We start from the raw sequence: 27,985 nt of genomic DNA, 5'->3' as shown, positions 1-27,985 counted from the left end.
TCAGCCAAATCCACTGACGTCACGACAGTGGTTATGTCATTCACCTACGTGCTAACCTAACCTGCGTTGTTGATAGACGCTTCCTTGACAAAACACATTCAAAAGTTAAAAAGCCTAACAAAATAACAGGTAAATACATTTTTCATAATATTTTAGATACTACATATTGTAATGTTGCGGGTAAATATAGCATGTGTTGTCACTGGAATGTCTTGTTGCGTAGTGAAAGCTAGGTAAAGAATTTGTTACCTGTCTCCACATAAATTAATGGGATATTTGCTAACGATAGCTAATGCTAGCTAGCTCGCTACAAACACTTGCTTTTTGTAAATCCTTCAATTAAAGTCAGCAAGCGAGCGTCTAATGGCAACTATTTTGTCATTGGAGGCTAAATTAAATGGTAATACTAGTAGGTAACTAGTAGAAGATAGCTACAGTAAAGCTAGCCTAGCAGTTCAGACTCGCATAAGTACAAATAGTTAAAAATATATAGTTTGTAAGGTTTCAAAACAACAACATTTGGCTATCTATTACATATATATATATTAGCAATTTTTGTAAATCTGTAGCGCTAGTTGCTTTCGGGACACTTGCTCATTGTTTTGACCTTTCACCTAGATTCCAAAGCGGAAACATGCACAAATAAAATATTTGGATAATACTGTTCTATTGTATCGCGAGATATTGTGGTTTCCACTAGATAGTCAATTTTGATCTGGCTGTGCTATCGTACAAAAATAGTTTTTGTTGTTGATTTTATCTTAATTTAAGATTAGGGTTAGCAGTGTGTTTAAGGTTAGGATTATGTGTAAAATAACATTTAAGAAGATAAATTGTAGAAATAGGCGGGGTTTATGACTTTGTGGCTGTGATAACTAGTGACGACCCAATGTTTTCGCACTTGTAATAAATCAAATCAAATCAAATTTTATTTGTCACATACACATGGTTAGCAGATGTTAATGCGAGTGTAGCGAAATGCTTGTGCTTCTAGTTCCGACAATGCAGTAATAACCAACAAGTAATCTAACCTAACAATTCCACAACTACTACCTTATACACACAAGTGTAAAGGGATAAAGAATATGTACATAAAGATATATGAATGAGTGATGGTACAGAACGGCATAGGCAAGATGCAGTAGATGGTATAGAGTACAGTATATACATATGAGATGAGTAATGTAGGGTATATAAACATAAAGTGGCATAGTTTAAAGTGGCTAGTGATACATGTATTACATAAAGATGGCAAGATGCAGTAGATGATATAGAGTACAGTATATACATATACATATGAGATGAGTAGTGTAGGGTATGTAAACATTATATTAAGTGGCATTGTTTAAAGTGGCTAGTGATACATTTCTGCATAATTTCCAGCAATTCCCATTATTAAAGTGGCTGGAGTTGAGTCATTATGTTGGCAGCGGCCACTAAATGTTAGTGGTGGCTGTTTAACAGTCTGATGGCCTTGAGATAGAAGCTGTTTTTCAGTCTCTATGTCCCTGCTTTGATGCACCTGTACTGACCTCGCCTTCTGGATGATAGCGGGGTGAACAGGCAGTGGCTCGGGTGGTTGTTGTCCTTGATGATCTTTATGGCCTTCCTGTGACATCAGGTGGTGTAGGTGTCCTGGAGGTCAGGTAGTTTGCCCCCGGTGATGCGTTGTGCAGACCTCACTACCCTCTGGAGAGCCTTACGGTTGTGGGCGGAGCAGTTGCCGTACCAGGCGGTGATACAGCCTGACAGGATGCTCTCGATTGTGCATCTGTAGAAGTTTGTGAGTGCTTTTGGTGACAAGCCGAATTTCTTCAGCCTCCTGAGGTTGAAGAGGCGCTGCTGCGCCTTCTTCACAACGCTGACTGTGTGGGTGGACCAATTCAGTTTGTCCGTGATGTGTACACCGAGGAACTTAAAACTTTCCACCTTCTCCACTTCTGTCCCGTCGATGTGGATAGGGGGGTGCTCCCTCTGCTGTTTCCTGAAGTCCACAATCATCTCCTTTGTTTTGTTGACGTTGAGTGTGAGGTTATTTTCCTGACACCACACTCCGAGGGCCCTCACCTCCTCCCTGTAGGCCGTCTCATCGTTGTTGGTAATCAAGCCTACCACTGTAGTGTCGTCTGCAAACTTGATGATTGAGTTGGAGGCGTGCATGGCCACGCAGTCGTGGGTGAACAGGGAGTACAGGAGAGGGCTCAGAACGCACCCTTGTGGGGCCCCAGTGTTGAGGATCAGTGGGGTGGAGATGTTGTTACCTACCCTCACCACCTGGGGGCGGCCCGTCAGGAAGTCCAGGACCCAATTGCACAGGGCGGGGTCGAGACCCAGGGTCTCGAGCTTGATGACGAGTTTGGAGTGGGTCTAGGGTGTCAGGTAGGGTGGAGGTGATATGGTCCTTAACTAGTCTCTCAAAGCACTTCATGATGACAGAAGTGAGTGCTACGGGGCGGTAGTCGTTTAGCTCAGTTACCTTAGCTTTCTTGGGAACAGGAACAATGGTGGCCCTCTTGAAGCATGTGGGAACAGCAGACTGGGATAAGGATTGATTGAATATGTCCTTAAACACACCAGCCAGCTGGTCTGCGCATGCTCTGAGGACGCGGCTGGGAATGCCGTTTGGTCCTGCAGCCTTGCGAGGGTTAACACGTTTAAATGTTTTACTCACCTCGGCTGCAGTGAAGGAGAGCCCGCAGGTTTTGGTAGCGGGCCGTGTCAGTGGCACTGTATTGTCCTCAAAGCGAGCAAAAAAGTTATTTAGTCTGTCTGGGAGCAAGACATCCTGGTCCGCGACGGGGCTGGTTTTCTTTTTGTAATCCGTGATTGACTGTAGACCCTGCCACATACCTCTTGTGTCTGAGCTGTTGAATTGCGACTCTACTTTGTCTCTATACTGGCACTTAGCTTGTTTGATTGCCTTGCGGAGGGAATAGCTACACTGTGTATATTCGGTCATGTTTCCGGTCACCTTGCCCTTGTTACCTGTCTCCACATAAATTAATGGGTAATAACAAGTGAAAGCAATTTTGGATACCAAAAGTTGCAAGGTCCTATTCTCATCAGTGTGGTAGCAAGGTGCATTTAGTATTACAACACATTTTGCCTATATAACTACCGTAGCTTATTTGAAATCAAAACAATTTCAATGAAAGTGCATTTTTAAAACATCTCAGTTCCATTTATGGTGAAATATGCCTAGATAATACAAAACATTAAAACAATAGTTCTAAATAAATTCTAAATAAAAGTAAAAAAACAAGTAATACAGGTCTACATGTGTCCTGACCTGTAACCTTATTAACCTTTGGAATATTTATGTTGACTTGGAACCCAGAGTGTACTGTCCTGGTGCGTGTCTTGGCATAAAAAGTCTTTAGTCTTCAGAACATCAGATAAACCTAATGATGTGTCTTAGTTTCCATGGCTGTGACTGTGAAGGACACTGGCACTTGCTTGGCTGTATTTTTTCCTCATGTTTTATGAGGCCATTTATAAGAAGGTGACGTAAAGTATAATAAACCAATGCAGCAATAATCACCCATTGAAACTTTAAACCCTTCCATAAACTCCTTCTTATTCCCCTGCTTCTTCCGACACCCCTTCTGTTCTGGAGAAGCAGCTCATCCGGAGGTCCTGGTTCGAGGATGTGGAAGACCACTATAGCACGATGCACTCTGCCGAGCATGCGCAAGCGAAGCTCCGTCTTGGCCTGCCATGCCTTGAGGGCTGAGGGTAGGCCTAGATGGGCAGTTGCCACAGCTGCCACCTCTCCATCTCCTTCTCTTCACCTGATCTGGAAGCAGCTCCGTGGGTATGGGACCCAGGCACCCACCCCGCTCCCCTCCACTGCTCTGGGGAACAGCCCTGGGGTGAGGCAGGTCCGTGCCCTGGAGCAGGAAAGGCAACTGGAGGTGGAGTGGGAGGACAGCAGGCAGAGCCTGTACCCGTACACATGGCTGAGGGACAACTGTCAATGCCCGCTGTGTACCCTGCAGTCAGCCCATGCGCGCAGCCTACTGCTCTCCCAACTGGACATCCACACTGGGGTCGACCGTGTCCAAGTCACTGACAACAACAAGGTAACAGATCTTGGATCAACTTATCTTTCCCCAATTCTAAATGTAACCATAAGGAGGAAAATGTAAAACTTACCTTATATCAGTGTCAATCTAATGGCACTCATCTTACTCCACTTAAGTTAATTTTGTACAGAACAAAAATATAAACACAACATGCAACAATTTCTAAGATTTACAGTTCATATAAGGAAATCAGTCAATTGAAATACATGTATTAGGCCATAATCTATGGATTTTACATGACTGGGAATACAGATATGCATCTGTTGGTTACAGATACCTAAAAAAATAAAGTAGGGGTGTGGATCAGAAAACCAGTCAGTATCTGGCCACCATTTGCCTCATGCAGCGCTACACATCTCCTTAACATAGAGTTGATTTAGGCTGTTGATTGTGGCCTGTGGAATGTTGTCCCACTCCTCTTCAATGGCTGTGCTGAAAACCACTGTCATAACATGTCGATCCAGAGCATCCCAAACATGCTCAATGGGTGACATGTCTGTTGAGTATGCAGGCCATGGAAGAACTGGGACATTTTCAGCTTCCAGGAATTGTGTACAGATCCTTCCGACATGGGGCAGTGCATTATCATGCTGAAACGAGGTGATGGCGGTAGATGAATGGCACAACAATGGGCCTCAGGGTCTTGTCACGGTATCTCTGTGCATTCAAATTGCCATCAATAAAATGCAATTGGGTTCAATGTCCTTAACTTATCCCTGCCCATACCATAACCCCACCGCCACCATGGGGCACATGGTTCACAACGTTGACATCAGCAAACCGCTCGCCCACATGGCGCCATACACCTTGTCTGCGTATGAGATGCCGGTTAGACATACTGCCAAATTCTCGAAAATGACATTGGAGGTGGCTTATGATAGAGAAATGAACATTCAATTCTCTGGCAACAGCTCTGGTGGACATTCCTGCAGTCAGCATGTCAATTGCACGTTCCCTCAACTTGATACATCTGTGACATTGTGTTGTGTGACAAAACTGCACATTTTAGAGTGTCCTTTTATGGTCCCCAGCACAAGGTATGCCACACCTGTCAGGTGGACGTTCTTCATATGCCACACCTGTCAGGTGGATGGATTATCTTGGCAAAGGAGAAATGCTCACTAACAGGCATGTAAATAAATTTGTGTACAACATTTGAGAGAAATAAGTTTTTTTGTGCGCATTAAAATTTTTGGGGCACTTTTTATTGCAGTTCATGAAAAGTGGGACCAAAACTTTACCTGTTGCGTTTATATTTTTGTTCAGTGTAGATGGCAATATTGTTGCTAGTGTAAAGGATTTCACGCTGCTTACCAGTTGCCGCAACACGAGAAGCTAGCTATTCACTGGCGCAAGTGGGGACACTTTAGGCTGAGGAGCAAGTTTCACACATCCACATGTGCTACATTCACTCCTCAAACTTACTCAACACCGACAGAGCTGAGCGCAACTGTAGATCAGAGTCACTAGGCACCACTGAGTCACTAGGAAACACTGTAAAGGACATCACGCTGCTTGCTTAGCGAGTACCACTTCCTCGGCCCATACCTGGAGCGAACTCGCCTTGCTAGCACACGTGACCGCCTTCTTAAAGCGTCTTACCAGTCGGCACCACACAAAAAGCTAGCTATTCGCTGGCGCAAATGGGGACACTTCAGGCTGAGGAGCAAGTTTCACACATCCCCATGTGCTACACTAGTGTGAGCTGCCTTTAAGGAAGGTTTGGGATTCTCATGCAAACCCTTAACCAACCTCTGTGGTTGTCCTCAGGTGTCCATAGTGTGGCCGGACCAGCACACCAGCGAGTTTGACCCAGAATGGCTGAGGAAACGGTGCTTCTCTCCTGCTGCCAGACAAGCCCTACAAGAGGAGCTCTTCCTCAACAGTAAGACTATTACGCCTAGGACTGCTATATGGAAATTTCCCTACTGTTGCTGAAAGTAGATATTCTGGAATAAATCAGGATAAATCCTTTGTTTATTTAATTATTGATTGTGATCCAATCCCAAACTGGTAGGGCCTATATAGTTTCATAGCTGTTAGTTTGGGTTGAGCATGTGTCTCTGTCTATTGAAATTCACTGCTACAGTACAGTACATGCATACACACACACATTGCCAATTTAGTCATGCTGACAGTGTCCGTTCCAGTCTAGTCTAGCAGTAGCTGACTCCTGCGTAACTCTGAAGACCCATGAGATAAAGGATTTTCATTCTTGAAAATATCCCTGAAGAGTTTCTCTGAAAAAGAAAATAAGGGTCTGTGCCCTCATACAGTACTTAAAGCAAGAATCCTGCAAATTCCATTGTTACTTTTTGATTGGCATTTTCTTTGTGCAATACAAACTGAATTTTCAGTTGTTTAAAAAACATATGCTACAGGCCACAAGTAATTTAGAAAACCATTATTGATATTAAGGGTTTTTACTGTATATCAGTATATGCTTTTTACAAGTTATCTAAATGGTCAGCTGGTTAGCTAAGGGTTGAGCACACACATATTCAAGATTAACAGTCTAACATCCAAGATAACATTTCTGTAATATCTGTTGCATATCCAATAGGTTTCATGCACCCCCCCCCACACACACACAAACACACAGTTATAAACTAAGTTTAACCTCATTGACCTTATTAACATTGCTGATAATCTGTTATCTCTAAAACTGAGCAGGATGAATCTAATCACATGCCATAAAAAAAAACGTAAATACACTTCAATGCACCCTGAGTGTACAAAACATTAGAAACATCTTGCTATTATTGAGTTGCACCCACCTTTGCCTGCAGAACAGGCTCACTTCGTCAGGGCATGGACTCTACAAGATGTCGAAAGCATTCCATGGGGATGCTGACCCATGTGGACTCCAATGGTTCCCACAGTTGTGTCAAGTTGGCTGGATGTCCTTTGGGTGGTGGGCCATTCTTGAGACACACGGGAAACTGTTGAGCGTGAAAAACCCAGCAGCACTGCAGTTCTTGACACACTCAAACCGGTGCGCCTGGCACCTACTACCATACCCTGTTCAAAGGCACTTAAATATTTTGTGTTGTCCATTCACCCTTTGAGTGGCACACATAGACAATCCATGTTTTAATTGTCTCAAGGCTTAAAAATCCTTCTTTAAACTGTCTCCTCCCCTTCATCTACATTGATTGAAGTGGATGTAACAAGTGACATCAATAAGGGATCATAGCTTTCACCTGGATTCACCTGGTCAGTCTATGTAAAAAAAAAAAGCCATGTACAAGGCAGTAGTAAAAGTGAAATGAAAGCTGTTGCTGCATTTCAAATGAGGAGAGACTATGGTATGTCCACACGTGGTCCTGAAGGACCCACAGGTTTGAGTGGCTCCTGCTTTGTCTCCACTCGAGTGATTTAAAGGCAGTGTGTCGATAGTAACCCCCCCTTCTCCCCTCTCTCCTTTAGTACAAGTGTAAGAGGTCCCCTTCCCCACACACACACACACACACACTTTGTCAGTGCAGGGTTTCTGTTCTTCCACTGTTGCTAGCTCGACACCAGGAGTGCTCCTACCAGACAGAGTTTAGCTCATGTTCTGTCTGGCTCTGTGCATTTTCTTTTTCTCTCTTTCTCTCACGCACGCACACACACACACACACACACACCAGCCCCCTTGTCTCTGGGTTTAATTATATCCTCCTGAGGTCTGGTCTGAAATTCCTCCTGCCGAAAAACCATGGAAAAGTTTACATTTTTAGATGGATGGATGGTGAAATAATGTTCACATGTGGAAGTTTTGTTACTCAAGTTCAGTTCACATCCCTACCTAGCTCCCTATAGCTCTCTCTCTCTCTCTCTCTCTCTTTCTCTTTCCACTCACATATATGGGCCTAGTTTTGAACATCTGTATGTTTTCCTAGAAGACGGGTAAGATTGTGAAAGTGTAGCACCCGCTGGAGACGCCGAGGTCAATATGATAATATGAGGTGTTTCTCAGACTGAATCACAACTCCCTTGTTTTTTGTCCTTTAGTGTCAGTAGGAATTAGGAGTTTCCCCCTAACCATTTACTTAAATAAAACGTATTTATCTTTAATTTATTTAGACAGCATAGAAATGAGATTCGGAGAATGGACAGTATAGAAGCTGGATTTGAACCCCCGCTGTTGGGGGCATATGTAGTCCGGAGGTGGCTGTGTTGACCATTAGACCAACCTCCGGGTCCACGTGCCCCAATCATTTCCAAGGATATGGTGTTCCCCAGACACGGCTGCTTCTGTCAAAGTGTGCAACCTGTCAATCTCTAGCCCAGAGGATGTCGCTTTCACACGTAGACCAGACTACATCGCTGAGGTATGCAGCGGCTGTATGTGAAATAGCTTAATAACCTGAGACCTTCGGCATGGGGTAAAGTCTGTGTGCAGTCCTGTTCAACTCCCCTCTTCTGCCTCTGCCATATGGAATACTGATTATAGGGAGGCTTAGTGGAAGTGGATGCTTAGAGACACCATTTTTAAGCCAAACTCAACTCTCTCTGCAACTGAGGGGACCTTGTTCTGAGCAGTCTTGGATTCAAATAGTAGGCTATTTGGCATTTTTGAGCCTGCCTGGAGTGCCAGGCGAGTGGGATTAGCACTTTTGAGACTATTCCATTGGTTATATTATGCAATGGAAGCTCAGTCGAGCACAGCATTAGTATTTTAATTATTTCAAGTAATATTTTAAACCCAGGTCTGGTTCTGACCTCACTCAATCATCTAGGCTAGAGCTTGAAGCCATAGTGTGTGTATAGTATACAAACAAACACTCAAAGACTTGTTTTGTGCACAGGGAGATTGGAATCTACAAGCAGTGTTTGTCATCATTATATTTGTTAGTGTTTACACTTCCTGTTTATCTTACCGAGGGCCTTAGCAACCGCAAGTTGTTTTGCCTTCTTATTCCTAAGGCATTCTAGGAATGGTACCATAGTCATTTTCGGTTTCCGAAACCCTTGTCTTGGAGATGTGGCTTTTGGGGGCTGTGGATCTGATTCAATCATTTTATGGATCTGTTTCAATCACCCCTCCATGGGAAATACTGGATCGCGCTCTTATATTGAAGTACAGTGGTAAGAGAAAGTATGTGAACCCTTTGGAATTACCTGGATTTCTGCATAAATTGGTCGTGAGTCAAAACAGACAGTCTGCTTAAGCTAATAACACACAAACAAAAATGTTTTCATGTCTTTATTGAACACACCGTGTAAACATTGTGAACCCTTGGACTTAATAACTGGTTGACCCTCCTTTGGCAGCAACAACCTCAACCAAACGTTTTCTGTAGTTGCGGATCAGACCTGCACAACGGTCAGGAGAAATTTTGGACCAGTCCTCTTTACAAAACTGTTTCAGTTCAGCAATATTCTTGGGATGTCTGGTGTGAACCGCTCTCTTGGACTCCAGGTTAGCTGACTCCTGACTCCAATTAGCTTTTGGCGAAGTCATTAGCCTAGGGGTTCATATACTTTTTCCAACCTACACCGTGAATATTTAAATGATGTATTCAATATAGACAAGAAAAATCCAATCATTTGTGTGTTATTAATTGAAGCAGACTATGTTTGTCTATTGTTGTGACTTAAAATATGATCTAATCTTCATCTATGACCAATTTATGCAAAAGTCTAGGTAATTCCAAAGGGTTCACATACTTTTTCTTGCCACTGTAGTTCCAACAGTAGTGTAGTTATTATTACCATTATTATTAGGCATTATCTATCTAGGCCTACATTATTAACATTATCAGTACACTCTTAGAAAAAGGGTTCCAAAAGGGTACTTTGGCTGTCCCCATAGGATAACCCTTTTTGGTTCCAGGGAGAACCCTTTTTTTTGTTCCACGCAGATCCCTTTTGGGTTCCATGTAGAAACCTCTGGGGAAAGGATCCTACATGGAACCCCGAAGGGTTTGACCTGGAACCAAAAATGGTTCTTCAAAGGGTTCTCCAATGGGGACAGCCGAATTACCCTTTTAGGTTCTAGATAGCATCTTTTATTTTGAGAGTGTAGTAGTCATTACCTTCTGTATGTTTATCAAATGTTCCAACTTGCCGCCTCCTGTGAACAGTAATAAAGCCTCTAAACTGGCACTATTGTGTCCTTAAGGTCTCTTTGAATGCTTGAGGAGGATAAGGAGTATCCTCGGTGAGTGACGTGGTGTTTTCTCACTTTCTGGCTAGTGTACTTTGAGCCTTTTACCTACCGTGAGGTGACGAAGCAGTGTTGGCTGGCTTACCCAACAGGCCACAGTTTTTTCTCACACATCTTCCTCTGGACTCTTCTCCACCGACTGCTGCCAGTAAATGTGTCAACACCTTTACTCACTGTCTGCTTGGTCACTACTAGAGGTCGACCGAATTAATCGAAATGGCCGATTATTAGGGCCGATTTCAAGTTTTCTTAACAATTGGTAATCGGCATTTTTGGACACCGATCATGGCCGATTACATTGCACTCCACGAGGAGACTGCATGGCAGGCTGATTACCTGTTATGCGAGTGCAGCAAGGAGCCAAGGTAAGGTGCTAGCTAGCATTAAACGAATCTTATAAAAAACAATCAATCTTAACATAATCACTAGTTAACTACACATGGTTGATGATATTACTAGTTTATCTAGCTTGTCCTGCGTTGCATATAATCGATGCGGTGCCTGTTAATTTATCATTGAATCATAGCCTACTTCGCCAAACGGTTATTTAACAAGGTCATTCGTAAAAAAAGCACTGTCGTTGCACCAATGTGTACCTAACCATAAACATCAACGCCTTTCTTAAAATCAATACACAAGTATATATTTTTAAACCTGCATATTTAGTTAATATTGCCTGCTAACATGAATTTCTTTTAACTGGGGAAATTCTGTCACTTCTCTTGCGTTCTGTGCAACAGAGCTATATGCAACAGTTTGGGCCGCCTGGCTCGTTGCGAACTAATTTGCCAGAATTTTACGTAATTATGACATAACATTGAAGGTTGTGCAATGTAACAGGAATATTTAGACTTATGGATGCCACCCTTTAGATAAAATACGGAACGGTTCCGTATTTCACTGAAAGAATAAACGTTTTGTTTTCGAAATTATAGTTTCCGGATTTGACCATATTAATGACATAAGGCTCGTATTTCTGTGTGTTATTATGTTATAGTTACGTCTATGATTTGATATTTGATAGAGCAGTCTGACTGAGCGGTGGTAGGCAGCAGCAGGCTCGTAAGCATTCATTCAAACAGCACTTTTGTGCGTTTGCCAGCAGCTCTTCCCTGTGCTTCAAGCATTGAGCTGTTTATGACTTCAAGCCTATCAACTCCCGAGATTAGACTGGTGTAACCGATGTGAAATGGCTAGGTAGTTAGCGGGGTGCGCGCTAATAGCATTTCAATTGGTGACGTCACTCGTTCTAAGACCTTGAAGTAGTTGTTCCCCTTGCTCTGCAAGGGCCGCGGCTTTTGTGGAGCAATGGGTAACGATGCTTCGAGGGTGGCTGTTGTCAATGTGTTCCTGGTTCGAGCCCAGGTAGGGGTCGAGCAGAGGGACGGAAGCTATACTGTTACACTGGCAATACTATAAGAACATCCAATAGTCAAAGGTATATGAAATACAAATGGTATAGAGAGAAATAGTCCTATAATAACTACAACCTAAAACTTCTTACCTGGGAATATTGAAGACTCATGTTAAAAGAAACCACCAGCTTTCATATGTTCTCGTGTTCTGAACAAGGAACTTAAACGTTAGCTTTTTTACATGGCACATATTGCACTTTTACTTTCTTCTCTAACAGTTTGTGTTTGCATTATTTAAACCAAATTGAACATGTTTCATTATTTATTTGAGGCTAAATTTATTTTATTGATGTATTATATTAAGTTAAAATAAAAGTGTTCATTCAGTATTGTTGTAATTGTCATTATTACAAATAAATAAAAAAAATCGGCCGATTAATCGGTATCAACTTTTTTTGGTCCTCCAATAATCAGTATCGGCGTTGAAAAATCATAATCGGTCGAACTCTAGTCACTACCATAGTGCCTACTGAGTCACTCTCTTCCCTGCAGTGCAGATTTTGGAGTGCATTCCTTCATGAGATAAACAGGCCTAATCTGACTCTGGGCCAGTTGTTAGTGGTATAACGAGAGATCCTTAAGACTGTCCTTAAAACACTCCTTGTTTGGCCACTAAGAAATGGAACATTCTGCTCTGATGTAGTTTTAGCAAGCAAGCCATGTTTGTAAATGGTAATAAAATAAAATAGAATTGTTTATCACTTTTTAATGAGACATTGATAACTAGCTTGGCTTAGAGATGAACACAAGTATGAATGTTTTTTTAAATAGTTACTTAACGGCATACATATTGCATTCACTGGGTTCACTGTCTACAGTGGCTTGCGAAAGTGTTCACCCCCTTTGCATTTTTTCCTATTTTGTTGCCTTAAAACCTAGAATAAAAATAAAAAATTGGGGGGGGGGGGGGGGGGGGGGGTTGTATCATTTGATTTACACAACATGCCTACCTTTTTGAAGATGCAAAATATTTTTTCTTGTGAAACAAACGAGAAATAAGACAAAAAAACAGAACACTTGAGCGTGCATAACTATTCACCTCCCCAAAGTCAATACTTTGTAGAGCCACCATTTGCATCAATTACAGCTGCAAGTCTTTTGGCCATTCTTCAAGGCAAAACTGCTCCAGCTCCTTCAAGTTGGATGGGTTCTGCTGGTGTACAGCAGTCTTTAAGTCACACCACAGATTCTCAATTGGATTGAGGTCTGGGCTTTGACTAGGCCATTCCAAGACATTTAAATGTTTCCTCTTAAACCACTCAAGTGTTGCTTTAGCAGTATGCTTAGGGTCATTGTCCTGCTGGAAGGTGAACCTCCGTCCCAGTCTCAAATCTCTGGAAGACAAACAGGTTTCCCTCAAGAATTTCCCTGTATTTAGCGCCATCTACCATTCCTTCAATTCTGACTAGTTTCCCAGTCCCTGCCGATGAAAAACATTCCCACAGCATGATGTTGTTACCACCATGCTTCACTGTGGGGATGGTGTTCTCGGGGTGATGAGAGGTGTTGGGTTTGCGTTAGACATAGCATTTTCCTTAATGGCCAAAAAGCTACATTTTAGTAAAAAGCAATGCTTTTTTTCTGGCCACTCTTCCGTAAAGCCCAGCTCTGTGGAGTGTACGACTTAGTGGTCCTATGGACAGATACTCTAATCTCCGCTGTGGAGCTTTGCAGCTCCTTCAGGGTTATCTTTGGTCTCTTTGCTGCATCTCTGATTAATTCCCTCCTTGCTTGGTCTGTGAGTTTTGGTGGGCGGCCCTCTCTTGGCAGGTTTGTTGTGGTGCCATATTCTTTCAATTTTTTAATAATGGATTTAATGGTGCTCCGTGGGATGTTCAAAGTTTCTGATATGTTTTATAACTCAACCCTGATCTGTACTTCTCCACAACTTTGTCCCTGACCTGTTTGGAGAGCTCCTTGGTCTTCATGGTGCCGCTTGCTTGGTGGTGCCCCTTGCTTAGTGGTGTTGCAGACTCTGGGGCCTTTCAGAACAGGTGTATATATACTGAGATCATGTGACACTTAGATTGCACACAGGTGGACTTGAACTAATTATGTGACTTCTGAAAGTAATTGGTTGCAACAGATGTTATTTAGGGGCTTCATAGCAAAGGGGGTGAGTACATATGCATGCACAACCTTTCAGTTTTGAATTTTTTTAAACAAGTTATTTTTTTCATTTCACTTCACCAATTTGGACTATTTTGTGTATGTCCATTACATGAAATCCAAATAAAAATCAATTTCAATTACAGGTTGTAATGCAAAAAAATAGGACAAACACCAAGGGGGATGAATACTTTTGCAAGGCACTGTATAATACTCTCATCAGTTCAACTAGCAAACTGTCTGAATGTGATGATAATCTGCATGACTGGGCCTCAGTTAGTCCTAATGGGACTTGGTTCCTCCTCATCCAAACAGCAGCTGATATGTCTTTCCTTTGACTTAATGGGAGTCTGTGTCTTCCTTGACTCATGAATGTAGAATCCATCTGGACCTATGTGCTCTTGTGGCGATGCGTGAGAACACATCAGTTTAAAAAATCAAGGCTCCTGAAAACATAGCTGTTAGTGGTGCATCAATGGAAAAACACGCATCTTTCCCCAAACCTCACCATTTCCATATACACACACACACACACACTGATTGTCTATCAAGAAGATGAATCTCCCCGCTGAGCACATGCGCGCGCGCACACACACACACACACAGTTGGATGCGTGTGGTATCCTAAGTGGATGTGTAACCAGGTCAGCACAGCACAGTACAGCTCAGTTCAGCTCAGTTCAGCTTTACTGCTCAGGAGAGGGAAAATGATATTAAAGATCTGGAAGGACTGAATAGGTGTAAGCAACATGGGGAAATTCCATCCAGCCCATCTGAGGGCTAGGTCAAGCTAAAACCAGAAGGGCAAGCTATTATTGCTGACTCCTATCCAAGTCTTCCAGATCTATAAAAAGTACCATGGGGCAGAGGTAGGTATTAGGGGTCCTTGAGCGTTCCAGTAAGAACACTGTATACACTGTGTTATTAAAGCTGAGAAGGCAGAGGTGGCTCTGTGGTGCAGGTTTCTCCATTAAACAGAGAAAGGTTAGTTTGTTGTATTGGACGGAGGGTGGGGAGCGTTCTCCAGAGAAGGACTAGCTGTGCCACGTCAGTTTAAGACAGACTCTTTGTAAATAGGACTATAACAGCTACAATGTGATACACCGCAGGTGACGTGTGTGTGTGACTGTGTGTTTATGTGACTTCACTTCTCACATGATTGGATGCAGGATTGTAGTAGTTTTGCGGAAACCTCCGTATTCCACTAGATGTTAACATTCCTCTGGCCGATATACCACACAATTCCATTCATCTAAAATTTCAGTACAGCTGCAAGCTTGTCCTGATAATTGTAGTGGGCACACTCACTGGCATCAGCCCCCTTTGCAATGAAAGCACTGATGAATGCCACCATGTTTGTGAAGGCCTTTACAACAAATACAATACGGCGTCTAATTCCTCCAGTCGAAACAGAGGGCCATCAGAAGGACTGAACTCCACAATTGACCCTCTGAGGAAGTTGATCTAGTGGATTAGAATTGTGAAAGACCCTGCTTACACACAAAGCAGCTTTTTGGAGAACCACGACTCAAGTAGAGCGTTGAGAGAGCTTCCAGCTCCAGAGGAGAGCAGACGGGGGGTGGAGGAGCAGGGGGTGGAGGAGAGAGAGCGGGGGGTGGGGGAGAGAGAGAGAGAGAGAGAGAGAGACTGCCGTCAGCAACAGGAGCCGCAGCTTCAGGTTTCCTCGTCTGGAAAAGCCACAGCAGCAGACCAAGACCAACGTAAGGGAGGAAAGGCATTATGCACACACGAATACACTCACATAAACCTGTGTGCATACACACACTCCCATCAAACAGACAGATAACACGTACATACACAAGTATAATAGTGTCACATAAAAACTCCTGGGTTCTAATACACATACATACTATGACAGACTCAGGAACTAACTCTCTCAAAACACACAATCTCAGGCTGTGTGTATCTCAGTTAACCCCGGCTGGAAACTATGCAAGAGTCAGGGAGACTAATCGCTAATTGGCTTGGTGGACCGCCGCTACACGTTCCAGGAAATCAGAGCAGCGATTTTGCGCTTGGTGAGAATTTGAGTGTCAAGCATTACACGGCAATAACCGAGCAGAACGTTCTGGGCTCTGCACCATCTGAACCCTCCCAGCCCGGGCCCACTGCCCAGCCAGCCGCTCTCTTACCCCATCCATCACCCACTAAAGGGCCTACCTGGGTTTAGCTCTCTCTTCTCTGATTCTCTCTATGCTCCTTTCCACTCTCCACTCTCTCTCGCTCTCTTTTCTCTCCATTTGCCTCTCTCTTCCTCTCTCTTTACTCTCTCTTTATTTTTCTTGTCACTTAAGGATTGAAATTGATTTGTTCACAACATAACGGTACTTGGTTCAAAACATAACAGTGAAGGTAGTGAGTACTGGTCTTGAGTCAATCAGGAGATAACCAGTGATGTTAGCCATGTTTACCAGACAAGAAAACGTCCACTTACAGGGGGGAAGGCAAGTTCAGCCAAAACTCCTAATTCGATATGACATGCTTTTACCTCCGCTGTTATGGCTTACTCCGTCATGTGTGATATCCAAAACCTCAGGGCTGTCCCTGAATCACCGTTCTGCCTCTAGCCAAGAGCTTTATGTCCCCCTTTGTGTGCGGATACATACTAGCTGGTCAAATGGTATCTATTGGCTAGTCTGATTTCATGGGAGTACTTGTAACATTAGAATATTGGAAGGAACTAGCCTATATTCTAGAAGTTCCTCATACTTCAACCTTCTCTTCGTCGGTGACCCTCAACATCAGCCAGCCTTTAATAAAGTGTTATTTTACTTTTTGTCCTATGCTACAGTTTTTTGGGAGATGACAGCGTGAAGGGAGATGTAAAAAACCTGCTGTGGGTTAAGTCATCAGTATCAGTGAAGGGTATCATTGTATCTCGATGACTCATTGTTTCAGCTGAAAAGAGTCAGGATCATTCCCCAGGGGTGGCAATCAAGCTGCAGCCTCTTCCTGCATGAGCCCCTACACACACAGAGACTCCATGCGTTACCGTAGCTGTACTCACGGAGCAAAATCCATTGACTACCCCACACAAGTATTTACGTCAACTGAGTTGATGCAAAGTCAAGCTTTCTAACATCTTTCTTTGGATTTTTACTCTACTTAATCCTGATGAATTGCCACTGAAGAGGTTTGTTGTACCCCCTTGGTTTGTTTTTGAATAATTAATTAACACTAGCTTTGTACCCACACACACACACACTAAATGTGCTCGGCAGCTGTGTCTGCAATGCAGGAGCCACTGGAGAGAGCCTCTATGGAAAAAGGGCTGAAGCCAGCTGGGTGCGAAGCGAAGCGGTGGGAGGCTTTTTCCACTGCTGTCAGTCGAGAAATGCAGACTCTTCTCACCCCTCTCTCCCCCTTCCCCGTCTTCCTCACAGAGTATTCCAACCATAGCGAGCTGGCCTCCCTCCCTCCTATCCCTTGGAGGAAATGTTTCATGGACACAGACACATTATGTACAGACAGTACAGACTGTGTCCAGGAGCATTAGACATATTGCCGTTAGAGTCCATTGTCCATTGACAGGCTGTGGTTTCTGTCCATGTGTCCATATGGTTGTGACAACCTGAGCTGTCCTTCACCAAGGCAAACAAGCATTCTGTTCTGTCCCCGACCTGCACCCCAGGCAGTTTAATCACTGCACAGAGCAGAAACTGTCAGTTGTCAACATTGGTAGAAAATGGCCGAAATGTTGTATTGCAAAATTCTGACGTTGAAAAATTTCGGAGATTTACTAAGTTTTTCAGAAATCCTGCATCAAGGATTTTCAGTTGAAGGATTCCCTCCCTACTCATTCCCTCCTGATTCTGGGGAACCTCCAACTGGAATTTCTGAAAAACCTGGGAACTTTGACAAACAATGATACGATACAGGACGGTTAATGAAGTGCATCTATCTCCTTGGCTCTCTCAGAGCGTATGTACTGGGACTCAGAGCTACGGATCCCCACAGCCAACTTCGAGGAGGTCCTCCACGATGACAAGGCCGCCCTGGCCTGGCTGCTGGCTCTACGCCGCGTGGGCATCGTCTACCTGAAGGGGGCGCCAGTGGAGCAGGGTCAGGTGGCCCGCCTCAGCCAGAGGATCGGATACCTAAGACTGACATTCTATGGGTGAGAAACCATGCCCTCTGACTGTATTAGCTTCATACAATCTTAAGCCAAACCACAGTCATACAATTTCTAAAAGCTCTGCATTTTCCACACAGCTTTATATTTCCACCGCAGCAGATTCACTAGGGTGCGTTTGAACTTTGCCGTCATGTCCGATTTTTCCTAAATATCCTAATTATAGAAACCCATTGCTACTCTCAACTATCCGCTCCTTTTGTATACTGAGGATAACATGGACAGCCTGGTTAAACCAGACTGAACGCTACGCTCGCTATTGTTGCCTTCAGTCTGGATTAACCAAAAGTTTTATGGACATGCAACCTAATTGAGTTTTGGTAGGTGGGCCTCAGTCCAAAATTCATCCAGGGGATGTTAAGCCCGGGGTATTACCCAATACATTCAATCAAATCAAATTTTTAAAAATCAGATGCGCGCCGAATACAACCTTACCGTGAAATGTTTCTTTACAAGCCCTTAACCAACAATGCAGTTCAAGAAATAAAGTTAATAAAATATTTACTAAATAAACTAAAGTAAAAAAAAAAATCTAATCAAATGGAAAAATAATTACATAACAATAACGAGGCTATATACAGGGGGTACCGGTACCAAGTCAATGTGCAGGGGTACAGGTTAGTCGAGGTAGTTTGAAAAGTGACTATGTATTTATAATAAACAGCGAGTAGCAGCAGTGTAAAAACAAAGGGGGGCGGTCAATGTAAATAGTCCGGGTAGCCATTTGATTCATTGTTCAGCAGTCTTATGGTTTGGGGGTAGAAGCTGTTAAGGAGCCTTTTGGTCCTAGACTTGGCACTCTGGTACCACTTGCCGTGCGGTAGCAGAGAGAACAGTCTATGACTTGGGTGACTGGAGTTTTTGGCAATTCTTTGGGCCTTCCTCTGACACCGTCTAGTATATAGGTCCTGGATGTCAGGAAGCTTGGCCCCAGTGATGTACTGGGCCGTACGCACTACCCTCTGTAGCGCCTTACTGTTAGATGCCAAGCAGTTGCCATACCAGGCGCTGATGCAACCGGTCACGATGCTCTCAATGGTGCAGCTGTAGAACTTTTTGAGGATTTGGGGATCCATGCCAACTCTTTTCAGTCTCCTGAGGGGGAAAAGGTGTTGTCATGCCCTATTCTGACTTGGTGTGTTTGGACCATCATAGTTTGTTACCACCTGGGGGCGGCCTTTGTCTTGGTCACGTTGAGGGAGAAGTTGTTGTCCTGGCACCACACTGCCAGGTCTCTGACCTCCCTATAGGCTGTGTCATCGTTGTATCGTCAGCAAACTTAATGATGGTTTTGGAGTTGTGCTTGGCCACGCAGTCGTGGGTGAACAGGGAGTACAGGAGTGGACTAAGCACGCACCCCTGAGGGGCCCCAGTGTTGAGGATCAGTGTTGCAGATGTGTTGTTGCCTAACCTTACCACCTGGGGGCGGCCCGTCAGGAAGTCCAGGATCCAGTTGCAGAGGGAGGTGTTTAGTCCCAGCTTTGTGGGCACTATGGTGTTGAACGCTGAGCCAATCCTCACATAGGTGTTCCTTTTGTCCAGGTGGGAAAGGGCAGTGTGGAGTGCGATTGAGTTTGCGCCATCTGTGGATCTGTTGGGGCGGTATGCAAATTGGAGTGGGTCTAGGGTTTCCGGCATGATGGTGTTGATGTGAGCCATGACCAGCCTTTCAAAGCACTTCATGGCTACCGCCGTGAGTATTACAGGGCGGTAATCATTTAGGCAGATAACCTTCACTTTCTTGGGCACAGGGACCATGGTGGTCTGTTTGAAACATGTAGGTATAACAGACTCGTTCAGGGAGAGTTTGAAAATGTCAGTAAAGACACTTGCCAGTTGGTCCGTGCATGCTTTGAGTATACGTCCTGGTAATCCGTCTGGCCCCGCAGCTTTGTAAATGTTGACTTGTTTAAAGGTCTTGCTCACATCAGTTACGGAGTGCGGGATCACACAGTCGTCCGGAACAGCTGGTGCTCTCATACATGCTCCAGTGTTGCTTGCCTTGAAGCGAGCATAAAAGGCATTTAACTCGTCTGGTAGGCTCGCGTCACTGGGCAGCTCGTGGCTGGGTTTCCCTTTGTAGTCTGTAATATTTTTCAAGCCCTGCCACATCCGACGAGCGTCAGAGCCGGTGTAGTAAGAGCGGTTACTGAGGTGATATACTCCTCAATACCATTGGATGAATCCTGGAACATATTCCAGTCTGTGCTTGCAAAACAGTCCTGTAGCGTAGCATCCACATCATCTGACCACTTACGTATTGATCTAGTCACTGGTATTTCCTGCTTAAGTTTTTGCTTATAAGCAGGAATCAGGAGAATAGAATTATGGTCAGATTTGTCAAATGGATGGCTGAGGAGAGCTTTGTATGCGTCTCTGTGTGTGGAGTAAATGTCACGCCCTGGCCATAGAGAGGTTTTTATTCTCTATTTTTGGTTAGGCCAGGGTGTGACTAGGGTGGGCATTCTAGTTTCTTTATTTCTATGCTTTGTATTTCTATGTTTTGGCCGGGTAGGGTTCTCAATCAGGGACAGCTGTCTATCGTTGTCTCTGATTGGGAATCATACTTAGGCAGCCTTTTTTCCTTTCACATTTGTGGGTAGTTATCTTTGTTAGTGGCACTTAGCCCTGTTAAGCTTCACGGTCATTTCTTTGTTTCTTGTTTTGTTGGCGACATTAAAATTAAAGTAAAATGTACGCTCACCACGCTGCACCTTGGTCTCCTTCCGACGACGGCCGTGACAGAAAAGGTGGTCTAGAGTTTTTTTCCCCATCTGGTTGCACATGTGACATGCTGCTGGAACGGATTTAAAGTTGCCTGCATTAAAGTCCCCAGCCACTAGGAGCGCCGCTTCTGGATGAGCGTTTTCTTGTTTGCTTATGGCCTTATACAGCTCATGAGTGCGGTCTTAGTGCTGGCATCGGTTTGTGGTGGTAAATAGATGGCTACGAATAATATAGATTGTGTGGTCTACAGCTTATCATAAGGTATTCTACCTCAGGCGAGCAATACCTCAAGACTTCTTTAATATTAGACATTGTGCACCAGCAGTTATTGACAAATAGACGCACACCCCGCCCCTCGTCTTACCAGATGTAGCTGCTCTGTCCTACCCATACACAGAGAAGCCAGCCAGCTCTATATTATCCGTGTCATCGTTCAGCCACGTCGGTGAAACATAAGAGATTACAGTTTTTAATGTCCCTTGGTAGGATAGTCTTACTCGTAGATCGTCCAGTTTGTTTTCCAATGATTGCACGTGGGCCAATAAAGCTGAGGTTGGAACAACAAGCATCCCACAGCCAGCAGTTTAGCTCAGGTCAGAGGAAGCTAACAGCTGCGAACCAAAGCAAGAGACATGCCATTAAAGAAGCTGCAGTTTTTGTTTATTGTAAAGGAAAAAAAGAAGTCTTCCGCAATCAACAACCCAAGAGACACAACAAAAAACCAGGGCACATATTTGCATATATTTGAGCACAGTGACTCCATGCCAAGAGCAAAGAAGACACCTAGTATAATTGGCATACTATTTAACAAATGCTAGAAATGTAGGACGATGAATAACTTTATCCATGTCCTGTTGCTCTTGAACCTTTTTAATGTTTCCAAAGACAATGCCTTGGTCCTTAGTTCTCAACATCTTTTGTGATTAGATAATTAGTTAATAATCATTAATAATAGACCTTTCTTAACTTTTCTCATTCCTTCCTCAGGCACACATGGCAGGTGCAGGACAAATCCCAGGCTAACAACGTGGCCTACACCGCTGGCAAACTCAGTCTCCACACTGATTATCCAGCACTGCACTACCCACCTGGAGTGAGTAGACAGGATCCACCGTCATCTTCATGAAATCTACATTAATCCTCTACTTTCCCACTATCAGTCAGACAGCTGAGTCACATCTGGATAAAACACTCTTGCGCAAGCACACGCATATATTTAAACCGTTTACTGCACACAGTCCCCACCCCATGTAAGATGTATGTATCCTGTATGGGATGGCTGTTAGCAACAGTACTAATATCCTGTATGGCTGTTTGCAGGTGCAGTTCCTGCATTGCCTGAGCCAGGCTGGCGAGGGTGGGGAGAGTGAAGCGGTGGACGGCTTCCACATGGCAGATCAACTGAGAAGAGAAGACCCCGAGGCTTTCAGGACCCTCACCTCCCTGCGGGTGGACTTCACCGACACAGGGTCCGACTACTGTGACTTCATGGTGCAGTCCAAGAACCACATCATAGAGTGAGTGAACGCCACACCATTAAAATACATAAGACATGGATGCATTGGCCTGTTTTTTTGCACACATAAGAGCCATCACTCAGCTTACATATTAATGTGACTTGACAGGTCAGTCTAGAACTGCTCCAGGTAGCACATGGACCAAAATACACACATATACGGACACTCACTCACTTACATTCTCAAGATTATCTTAAAGCTACATGGATGTGATTTAGGAGCTTGATAGATATGTGTCGCCATCTGCTGCTCAGAATGTAAACCGCAGAATCAATGTATAATACACAACCTGCAACCAATGTTCACTCTAAGGAGCTGTGCGCAGAATAAATATCAGCCCGCTCAGAGAAGCACGAGATTGAACTTCACACAACTTTCTAGAGTTTCCCCTTTAGTTAACACTATCAACATTTCACTCTACTATGGGAATTGTGCTCGAATCAATCAATATTAGCCACTTTCAATGTAACATACAGAAACAAAACGAACTATGCAAGATTTAATATGCAAAACTAACTGTGCAAGAGATTTTCTTGTAGGAAGAGCGCATTGGAGTAGGATTCAATTGCATTGACAGGCACGACTCAGGCCCATACTCTAGATAGACCAGTGCACCATAAACAATCAGAGCTGCAGTAGGCCTATATGCAAAAACATTGCCATATGGATCTGTGCCATTTACTTTGAACTGGACTGTGTTTACAGCGTGAGCAGTCGTGAGTAGATGCGCTTGTTTTTAGATCAAAGCGAGAGCTCATGTAGCCACTTGTGCACATTTGTTCATATTATTTTCTAGTTAGTGAGTTATTATCCCAGTTATAGCTACTTTTTTGTCAGCAATGCTTCATACAAGAGCACAAAATGTGCGCATTTCTAGCCATCTTTGAAAAGCAAGTCAGGTAAAGAGCTTGTTTATGTCTTAAAGGGGCAGTGTTATATTTTGAGATGGTCTTGAATAAGCTAAGTAGCCAATAGGTAGAGGGTAGCATACTTTTTCTGGTTATCTGTAAAGTGGAATGGGAATAATAAAACATTTTATTTTTGGTTTCTTGCATCAAACCACACATGTTCAGTCACCTCCTTGACTGAAGAACAAGTGGATCAACAGGTTAATGTCAAGCCCTGCATGTTTTTTTCCAAAAGTCTCATGGAATGTAGACCTACTCTGTACACCACACATTTGCTGCTACTGTAGGCTGAATGATAGACCAAATATTTACATGTTAAAATGTTATGGGATACATTTTCTCTCCATGGTTTTTGATGGTAGGCCACTCTAGTAGGCCTACATTATGATCAAATACCCACAGTAACCTACTTGGCCACTGTTAAAACTGTAACTTAAAGCGTTAAAGCCTCAGTGTTCACAGTAAACTTGGCCCGGAAGTTGCACAGAATTTTGCTCAGTGAAATTTGCTCAGTGCCCAATTTTTTGTGAGGGAACATTGCCTTCAACTGATGGGTGAGAAGGTGATTTTAAGTGAGGAAGCAAGGTCACTGTGGGAATTTCTAATTACGGATACTGATCATTCTTATATGATTGTATCAGATATGAGCATCTGACACTTGTCAACTTATTATGCAACAAAACCTAGATGTCCATCATGCAGTCATTTTCATAGTTTCTAAAGGTTGACACACAAACTCACTAACATTGGCACCCCTTTTCTCTCTGAGCAGTGTTGACAGTGATGGGCGGGTGGTACGGATCAACTACAACAATGCCACCAGGGACTCTGTGCTGGACCTCCCCCTGCACCAGGTCCAGGCCTTCTACAGCTCCCTCAAGGCCTACATCCAGCTGATGACGCGGCCAGAAAACATGCTCACCTACAAGATGGAGCCTGGTTAGTGTGTGTGTGCATGAGTGTGCCCCTTCAAGATTAGCAGTTCAAGTGAATCTTCCCTGGATAAAAGTTGGCAATAGGAATTGTATTGTAAGATATTGCATTAATTGTAGTTACAAATGTTGTAGGGATAGACTTACCGTCTATGACTATTGGTTATCTTTTATGTGACATACTGAAGAGGCACTTGAGAGGTAGCCTATTCGTTTTAACTTTCATCTTGAAATATCTGTATATCATGGGTGAGTACTGAGTGGGCATATCCTTCCTCCTGCAGGCGACCTGGTCACCTTTGACAACTGGCGCCTGCTCCATGGGCGGAAGAGCTATGTGAGCCACCCAGACCGGGTGAGACACCTGGAGGGAGCCTACCTGGACTGGGACGAAGTCATGTCTCGCCTGCGGATACTCTGCAAGTCTGTCAACGGAGAGAGCTAGACCCACAAAGCCCCCCAGAGCGAAGCCTCCTCCAACTATATAGAACAGCATCGATCTACAGCAGGGCTCTCCAACCCTGTTCATGGAGAGTTACTGTACAGTCCTGTAGGTTTTCACTCCAACCCTAATCTAGTGCACCTGATTCTAATAATTAGCTGGGGTTGGAGTGAAAACCTACAGGAGGGTATCTCTCCAGGAACAGGGTTGGAGAGCCCTGATCTACAGGATTTCTGAGTGGGGAAAAGAGGCAGATGGCTAATTGTCTAGTAGGCTAAAGGCTACCCCTGTGTGGCTCAAGATGGCTGCCAGTCTTTTGAACAGAGTGACAAGTGGGCAAAGTGCAAGAAGATGGGGAAAAATTTGAGGGAAAAGGGTTTAGCACTTCCCTAAATGATAAACACTCCCCTTCATAAGTGCTAACAGAGGCATATAAACTGTATATGAGTAGCATACCTATGGAAAATCTGTCATTTACTGTATGAAGCAGGTAGACTATAATGCCTTTGTTCCTAGGGTTGTGAAAGCGAAAATATTTTCGCTATCTTTCACTTTGCACTAATCTATTTTTCTATCGCCTGTGTTCTGCTGGTCAATGTCTTAAGGGTGTCACATCAACAAGAGGTGATGAAGTTTGTGACATTTTCTACCTCTGTCACAATATAACATTGTGTCTAGTTCAGTTACAGATATCTAACCTTAAGAAAAAAAAGGTGGGCCTACCTGTTTGACAGATGAAATTAGGCTATAGAATGCTATATCCATAGATGTGTCGTTCAATCCCTCTACCCACTCTTTAAATAGACTACCTCCATATCACTGAAGGGCTGTTAAGTTACAATCAAGGCTCGAATTGAGGTGGTACGAAAGGGGATGCCATTGGCCTAGGTTTTATTAAAGAAAATGGCAAAAAGCACAGACCTACCTCTTGTTCGCTTAAGATATGGAAGAAAATCAAACTGATCCGATTACATAAAGTGATCTAAAGCAGCGCCTTGACCTGCGATGCTTTATGCTAGAAACAAGCATAAAGCAAGGTGCAAAATACCCGGGAAAGATGTTACTTAATGCATTTGGGAATATCATTGTTTCATTTCTTTGACATTCAGAGGCTGAGATTAAACCTTCTATAGCCGAGAAGACATAAAATAACTTTGCTTGGGAAGAAATCTAATTCCGTCACTATAAATTGATTACGCTATTCACTTTCTGTAGGCTAAGATATGTTTAAACCTAGACAGCTTGTAGGGAAACACTTTTGGAAGTACCATGTTTAGATTCCTAATGACCTCTCAGATTTAATTATTTGCAAACAAGACACTGATTTGGCATTGGATAAATATAAGACGTACTCTCTGTCAAATATTGATATTTGAAATGACGTAGAATTTAATGACATTTTTATTAAAGGCTTTTTAAAAACCTGCAAACTGCAAATACGATTTTCGATTAATGCAATGCTTTTACTATAAAGGAGATATTTCCACCCCTAGGTTACTCTTGTCCGTGGTGGTCTGAAAACCTACAAGCTTTTGGCCCGCAGCCCAGTGCGATATCAAAATTTCCGGCGTTGCCATGTAATGCGGTTTCTAAAACGGCATATCTAAGGTTCAGGGACAATATATTTTGCTTTAGGGAGGGCATATTTTATTTACATTGTTTTGTCAATGAATATATCTGCCATCCAGCAAGTATTTTTTATAGTTCGTTACAATCATAGGTGTCAATTGTCTATTCTATATTACATATATAGTTCATGCTAACAGCGCTCATTGTAATAATTTGTGGTGATGTGTTAATTAAAAAAGGGTATTTGCATTAAATCTTCACATGTTACTCTAGATTTCATTCTTGATATGTTTTCCAAATATATGGATGTGCTACATCATTTGTGTTCATCCAAACTGCGACATAATAATGACTTGAGACAAAATGGAGGGCTTTAGTTTTGACAACTTTTATTTTGATATTGCCAAAGCTGTACATGTTCTATAAATACTTTTTTCACACCCATTTCAATTATTCCATCACTTTCTCCACAGCAGCAGGCTAGCTACCACAATAATAGGGTTGGTTGGTTTCAAATACTCCAGTTTCTTAAGGTTCTCAAATGTAACTAGTCTAAGAAACTACACCCTGTCTTCAAACTGTTTTGAGACACTCATATTTACACCAGTGTTTTTATTGTCAATAATGAAATGCCTTAAATAATTGCCTCATGGAATTTGTAACTATGTTCCTTACACAAGCATTTCCTCTCTAAAAAATAAAAGCCACTTAAACATTAAAAACAATATCCTGATCATATAGCTGTATTATTCATATATTGCTGATCTGGCAAAACAATACACTGCATGTATACACACAAACCGTGGGATTTACAGTTGGGCTGAAATGGGGCTAGAATGGATTTATTTCTCTTACTACAGTACAGACACAACATGAAGACTTAACGGACAAAACCATAACAGCAGGGCTTGATAGCACAGCAGTAGGTTTAGAATCTCCAAATAGTGATTTTGTACTTATAAACAATAGGTCATCATTTATTTACTTCAATAAATATGTAAGACAAGGAAGTCCTTTTATACATTCTTTGCACTTTGAAAGCCATAATAGCCGAGATGTTTTATCAGAACAATGATCTGGCTCCAGCTAACTATGTAAAGTATTGCACATCTAGTGAATAAACCACACATAGTAAAACATTTTCTTATGGTGAAATGTACAGCATTCTGCTTCTCTTTAAATATTTTATCTCTCCATAGTAACATGCAATTCAATAAAGAGGACCACAGACAAGAAATTTGACAGTAGAATTACAGTAGTTTAGCCTCACTGGGCAAGCTAAAGAGATACACGCATCTTGGACCACACAATATAATTTTGTGATCAAAAGGAAATGAAACCTTTAAAAAGCTTTTACATGCAGTGTTTGATGCACCATACAGTAGTAGTATTTAACAAAGTGACACCCGTCAGTACTAGAGTGCTTTTTAAACGTTTCACTGGTTTGGACTTGGACAGACTGGAGTTTTACAGTAATACCACGTAGCACATAGAATATTCATCACACAGTCATAGGGAGTGGACAGGGAGGTTGGTTGCTTTCTTATCGACTTGCAGGGCTGTGCCTCACATATCCCTCGCCCTCGCTGTCTCCATCCCATTAAAAACAACCAATGAGACCTTGGCAGCAGGCCAAGACGAGAGGACAGTCACAAAGAGGAGATGGGGGACGGACAGACCAAGTCTCCCCTTGAAGAACAAGCACGCTTACAGCCAAGGCCTCAGGCTGGGCATGTATGGGAGGAGTCTAGAGGACGTGACCAGGGTTGGGAAAGGTGTACGCACGATGCCACAGACCAGGGTTCATACATATATAAACTCAGCAAAAAAAGAAACGTCCCCTTTTCAGGACCTTGTCTTTCAAAGATAATTCGTAAAAATCCCAAATAACTTCACAGATCTTCTTTAAACACTGTTTCCCATGCTTGTTCAATGAACCATAAACAATGAATGAACATGCACCTGTGGAACGGC

At 43.1% G+C, this 27,985-nt stretch overlaps 1 protein-coding gene across 3 annotated transcripts; it reads left to right on the top strand.

Annotated features, from left to right (window-relative positions):
• The first annotated feature begins 17 nt into the window (after positions 1 to 17).
• Positions 18 to 26,278, top strand: LOC120045561 (gamma-butyrobetaine dioxygenase-like). Of its 3 annotated transcripts, none has more exons than XM_038990469.1 (8): positions 18 to 129; positions 3,620 to 4,082; positions 5,856 to 5,970; positions 17,703 to 17,901; positions 21,631 to 21,736; positions 21,964 to 22,160; positions 23,841 to 24,007; positions 24,285 to 26,278. In XM_038990469.1, exons 2-8 carry the CDS (start codon positions 3,648 to 3,650, stop codon positions 24,443 to 24,445), a joined length of 1,380 nt encoding a protein of 459 aa, XP_038846397.1. In that variant the 5' UTR covers positions 18 to 129; positions 3,620 to 3,647; the 3' UTR covers positions 24,446 to 26,278. The 3 variants fall into 3 exon arrangements, with proteins under 3 accessions (XP_038846397.1, XP_038846402.1, XP_038846407.1); XM_038990474.1 differs by having other exon boundaries at positions 40 to 129; positions 3,623 to 4,082; XM_038990479.1 differs by having other exon boundaries at positions 40 to 129; positions 3,617 to 4,082.
• The last annotated feature ends 1,707 nt before the right edge of the window (positions 26,279 to 27,985 follow it).

The sequence above is a fragment of the Salvelinus namaycush genome, chromosome 1, assembly GCF_016432855.1.
Source record: "Salvelinus namaycush isolate Seneca chromosome 1, SaNama_1.0, whole genome shotgun sequence".
Classification (NCBI taxonomy): domain Eukaryota; kingdom Metazoa; phylum Chordata; class Actinopteri; order Salmoniformes; family Salmonidae; genus Salvelinus; species Salvelinus namaycush.
This window is presented reverse-complemented; position numbering and strand designations above follow the sequence as displayed.